The sequence below is a fragment of the Callorhinus ursinus genome, unplaced genomic scaffold, assembly GCF_003265705.2.
Source record: "Callorhinus ursinus isolate GAN/ISIS: 27379988/994484 unplaced genomic scaffold, GSC_fseal_2.0 scaffold21, whole genome shotgun sequence".
NCBI classification, from domain to species: Eukaryota; Metazoa; Chordata; class Mammalia; order Carnivora; family Otariidae; genus Callorhinus; species Callorhinus ursinus.
In genome coordinates this window covers 847,376-852,696 of record NW_027397083.1, presented here as the reverse complement: position 1 = coordinate 852,696, position 5,321 = coordinate 847,376, and the positions used below count along the sequence as shown (strand labels likewise).

Genomic DNA, 5,321 nt, shown 5'->3' with positions numbered 1-5,321 from the left:
GATGTGGGTTGGGGGTTTTGAAGGGTTGAAGGCTGGGTCATCTAACTCCGGGTCCAGTGCCCTGTCCTTTGAGTTAAAACCTTCTGGTTGAATTATTAAAAATATTAAAACATCTTTTGTCTGCCTAAGAAACTTTAACTTTCAAACACATGGACCAAAGATGGAAAGCATAATGCTGTGCATTTCAACCGATAAGTATTATACAATGAAAATGTGATCCTTACACAAATTTTAATGGTGAGTGGAAATTTCTTCCAATTAAAATTAGGGAAAGGAAATTCAGTGGATTCAGTTTATGCTTTGATCTTCTGCTTTGAATCATATCAAGAAACTAGTGCAAGAAGGGTTTAAATGTCCAATGTTGTTATTCACTAAATATAAGATTATCTCCCTGAGTGAGACATTTCCAAGTGCTGCTCTCTTGATTCCTCTAAGTAGCAGAAGTAACCACTGTTCTTGAAGAAGAAAGGTCTGGAATCTGCCAAACCTCAGAAGTCGTGATGGCATTGAGGTCTGGGGGAAGGTTTATCCCACCATTACCTGCCTACTTCCTATTCACACTTACAGACTTGGGATAAAGTTTGTTGAGTACTTTCCAGAGAGCATTTTTTACTTCTTTGTTCCTAAGGCTGTAGATCAAGGGATTCAGCATGGGAATCACCACCGAGTAAAACACAGAAGCGATTTTGTCCATGTCCATGGACTGGCTGGAGCTGGGCTGTAGGTACATGATGATAGTCCCATAGAAGATGGTTACGGCAGAGAGACGAAGACTGAGCGGTGTGGCTGCGTTGTCGACCTCGAGCAGCAGCTGGCTTCTCCACGTAGAACTCTGGAGTAGGAGATTCAGAATCGAATCTCTTCTCCCTTCCCCCTCCTGTGAGATTTTTTTTGATCTTCAGCTACATTTTTCAGCCTTGTGAGGAACGTTATCATCAAAGAAAATGGCCAGCAATGTTACCAACAAGACAGATCCTCGCTCCATGAATTCCCGTGTATTCAGTGGGAATCTCAATACTCTTGTGGTCAAGAAATCTGATGTGGAGGCAATCTTCTCAAAATACGGCAAAATTGTTGGTTGCTCTGTCCATAAGGGCTTTGCCTTCGTTCAGTATGTTAATGAGAGAAATGCCCGGGCTGCTGTGGCAGGAGAGGATGGCAGAATGATTGCTGGCCAGGTTTTAGATATTAATCTGGCCGCAGAGCCAAAAGTGAACAGAGGAAAAGCAGGTGTGAAACGATCTGCAGCGGGGATGTACGGCTGCTCTTTTGACTTGGACTATGACTTTCAACGAGATTATTATGACAGGATGTATAGTTACCCAGCACGTGTTCCTCCTCCTCCTCCTCCTATTGCTCGGGCTGTAGTTCCTTCAAAACGCCAGCGTGTATCAGGAAACACCTCACGAAGGGGCAAAACTGGCTTCAATTCTAAGAGTGGACAGCGAGGATCTTCTTCCAAGTCTGGAAAGTTGAAAGGTGATGACCTTCAGACCATTAAGAAGGAGTTGACCCAGATAAAACAAAAAGTGGATTCTCTACTGGAAAGCCTGGAAAAAATTGAGAAAGAACAGAGCAAACAAGGAGCTGGAGTTGATCAAGGATGATGAAAAAGAGGCTGAGGAAGGAGAGGATGACAGAGACAGCGCCAATGGCGAGGATGACTCTTAAGCACATAGTGGGGTTTAGAAATGTTGTCCCATGATTTCTTTACCTAGGCGCTTGTCTAAGATCAAAATTTTCACCAGACCCTCTCCCCTAGCATCTTCCGTACATGCTCACTGTGCTCCCCATCCTTGTCCTTCCCATGTTACATTAATTCCTTTTGCCCTGCGCCTTGTCCCATTTTCACTTCCTTTGACGCTCCTAGTAGTTAAGTCTTACCCTGTAATTTTTGCTTTTAATTTTGATACCTCTTTATGACTTAACAATAAAAAGGATGTGTGGTTTTTATCAACTGTCTCCAAAATAATCTCTTGTTATGCAGGGAGTACAGTTCTTTCCATTCATTCATACATGAGCTCAGTAGTTGCTTCCCTAACTGCAGAGGCAATCGCATTAGTTGAGTAGCACCTGAGAGCAGCTTTGAGTTAGAGGTATGTGTGTTATACCCCACGGAAGAGAGCTATGTGGGGCTGTTCAACACAAATGTAACAATGTATTTTTGTGAATGAGAGTTGGCATGTCAAATGCATCCTCTAGAAAAATAATTAGTGTAATAGTCTTAAGATTTGTTTTCTAAAGTTGATACCGTGGGACCCTTTTTTCTCAAAATAAACAAGTCCTAATTAAACCAGGAATTTGGAGAAAAAAAAAAAAAAAGAAGATGATTACAGCAATGAGGTGGGAGGCACAGGTGGAGAAGGCTTTCTTCCGTCCTTCAGCAGAACGCATCCTTTGAATGGCGATGTATATGAAGAGGTAAGAGAGGAGGATGACCAGGAGAACGAAAAAGACACTGAAGCCCACGACACAGAAGACAGCCAAGTTGTTGATGCGTGTGTTGGAACACGAGAAAGCCAAGAGTGGAGGAATGTCGCAGAAAAAATGATTAATCTCATGAGAAGCACAGAATGAGAGTCTAAAGGTGTTTGCTGTGTGAATGGAAGCATCGAGGAAGCCACGGACGTAGGAGCCAACAGTCAGGAGGGCGCACGCACCTGCTGTCATGGTGGTGGTGTAATGAAGAGGCCGGCATACGGCTACATGGTGGTCATAGGCCATGCAGGCCAGGAGGTAGCACTCGACAGTGGCAAAACCCACAAAGAAGAAGAACTGGGCAGCACAGCCATTGTAGGAGATGACTTTGCTCCCTGACTGCAGGGTGGCCACCGTCTTAGGGGCTACTGCTGATGAGTAACCCAGGTCTATGAAGGAGAGGTTACCGAGGAAGAAATACATCGGAGTGTGGAGGTGGGGGTCTGAGAGGACGATCACCATCATCCCCCTGTTCCCAACCAGAGTGATGAGGTAGATGAACAAAAGTACCAGGAGGAGGGGGACCTGAAGATTAGGGTCATCTGTTAATCCCAAGAGGATGAACTCTGTGGCTTTTGTGCTATTGTCCATTGGTCAACTTGAATTTCGTCTGGTGATTAAAGAAGAGTCAATGAAAATGAGAAGAAAGTGTAGGAGGGATAATGGGATGGTATGAAAATAGTAAACCAGTATGTGTTGACAATGTATAAGGCACATGCAAGACCCTTACATTATATTATAGCATTGAATCCTGTGAGGTAGGTAGGTGCTACTATACCCATTTTACAGATGAGAAAGTTAAGGCTCAAGGAGCTTAATATTGACCAAAATAACCTAATCAGCAGGGGTCAGAATCAAAGGTCACACCTTTATATTCCTGAATCCAAAGTCCCATACATTCACAGCTTGAATTATCCTGACTGCTTACATCATATAAAATAAATTATGAAAAGTCCAGTAGCGTAGTTGTTAAGATTTTATTTATTCCATTTTTAAAAATCAAAAAGAGAGGGGCCCTTGGGTGGCTCAGTCGGTTAAGCATCTGACTCTTGGTTTTGGCTCAGGTCATGATCTCAGAGTCCTGGGATTAAGCCAAGCCCCCCGTTGTCGGGCTCCCCGCTCAGAGGAGAGTCTGCCTCCCCTCTCCCTCTCCCTCTGCCCCTACCCCTGCTCGCACACTCTCTGTCTTATATATAAAAGATATAACTAACTAACTAAATAAATAAATAAAAATCTTTTCTAAAAAATCAAAAAGAGAATAGTAAGAAGTAAAAAGTATAAATCCCTCATTTCTTGTCTTCTTATTCCACTCCCAAAAATATAGCCTCCAAGGAGATTTCCTAACATTTTCCGTGCACATATAACTAAATAGTAGTAATCACAGAAATCCTAACAATGGCTCACTATATGCTAGGCTTTACTCATTGTTAACTCATTTAACTCTTCAGTTTTGATCCTGTTATTTTCCTCCTTTTACACAAGGAGAAACTGCATAATGATAATACCCCACTCACTCAATTCCATTTTTTCACCTTTATAAACAGTGCTCCATGATAGAGCATTTGGCTCTCTTTCTTAGATTATTTCCAGTTGGCAGTATATTTTATGCTCACTCTCCCTTTTCTGGCTACTATCTGCTCTTAAAATCTAGTAGCTTTTAGATGGGACCGGAAAGCTATAATAATAATAATAATAATGATAGTAACTATTGCCCAAAGTCACATAACTAGTAAGTGTTGGAAGCGGAATGAAAACCTTGGTCTTCCTGATGTTAAGTCCAAGATGTGTTAATCACAACCCTTAATGTCTCTTGAGTTTATTCTTCAACAGCAATTCAATTGACGTTTACGTATTTATATGGGAATATAGATGTTCTCACCTCCTACCAGAAATCAGAAATCTTTATTATTAACTCAGGAAACAACGGTTGTTAGTGATGATGCAGAGAAAGGGGAACCCTCTTACACTGTTGGTGGGAATGCAAGCTGGTGCAGCCACTCTGGAAAACAGGATGGAGGTTCCTCAAAAAGTTAAAAAATAGAACTACCGTATGATCCTGTAATTCACTACTAGGTATTTATCCAAAGGATACAAAAATAATGATTCAGAGGGGCACACACACCCCAATGTTTATAGCAGCAATGTCCACAATAGCCAACTATGGAAAGAGCCCAGATGTCCATTGACAGATGAATCCATAAAGAAGGGGATGTGGTATATATATGCAATGGAAGATTACTCAGCCATCAAAAAGGATGAAATCTTGCTCTTTGCAATGACGTGGATAGAACTAGAGGGTATTATGCTAAGTGAAATAAATCAGTCAGAGAAAGACAAATGCCATATGATTTCACCCATATGTGGAATTTAAGAAACAAAACAGATGAACATAGGGGAAGGGAAGGAAAAATAAAATAAGATTAAAAACAGAGAGGAAGGCAAACGATTAGAGACTCTTAACTCTAGGGAACAAACTGAGGGTTGCTTGAGGGGAGGTGGGTGGGGGATGGGCTAACTGGGTGATGGACACTAAGGAGGGCACTTGTGATGAGCACTGAGTGTTATATGTGGGTGTTGAATCACTAGATTCTACTCCCGAAACTAATACTACACTATATGTTAACTAAATTGAATTTAGATAAATAAAAAAAAGAAATCTTTGTGATTGATGCTGGTTATTATTAAGTCCTCCCTCCTCTGCTCCCTCAAAGCTCTAGAGTTTGGCTTGATTATCACACAGTTAGTTGGGCAACCACCCAGCTCCATAACTAGCTCTAAGCCTGTTGGGACCTTTGTCTTCACTGGCTCTGGCCCACCCAGCCTACTGTGGCCCTTTGGCACAC

General features: G+C 41.9%; 1 protein-coding gene and 1 pseudogene across 2 annotated transcripts; one reads left to right on the top strand and one right to left on the bottom strand.

The window, feature by feature from the left end:
- Window positions 1-243: 243 nt before the first annotated feature.
- Window positions 244-3,069, bottom strand: OR5B21 (olfactory receptor family 5 subfamily B member 21). 2 transcript variants are annotated; one of them, XM_073904572.1, is made up of 2 exons: window positions 2,315-3,069; window positions 244-740 (listed from the first exon to the last, which is right to left on the bottom strand). In XM_073904572.1, the coding sequence occupies exons 1-2, from the start codon at window positions 3,067-3,069 to the stop codon at window positions 545-547; spliced, it is 951 nt and encodes a 316-aa protein (XP_073760673.1). In that variant the 3' UTR covers window positions 244-544. The 2 variants fall into 2 exon arrangements, with proteins under 2 accessions (XP_073760673.1, XP_025735116.1); XM_025879331.2 differs by having other exon boundaries at window positions 244-761; window positions 2,339-3,069.
- Window positions 811-1,728, top strand: LOC112829635 (heterogeneous nuclear ribonucleoproteins C1/C2 pseudogene; annotated as a pseudogene).
- Window positions 3,070-5,321: the final 2,252 nt, after the last annotated feature.

Coding starts and splice junctions, on each gene's coding strand:
- OR5B21 (XM_073904572.1), bottom strand. CDS start 3,069: ATGGACAATAGCACAAAAGCCACAGAGTTCATCCTCTTGGGATTAACA. Junction 741..2,314: donor GTAATCATCTTCTTTTTTTT/TTTTTTTCTCCA, acceptor CATCTTCTATGG/GACTATCATCATGTACCTAC.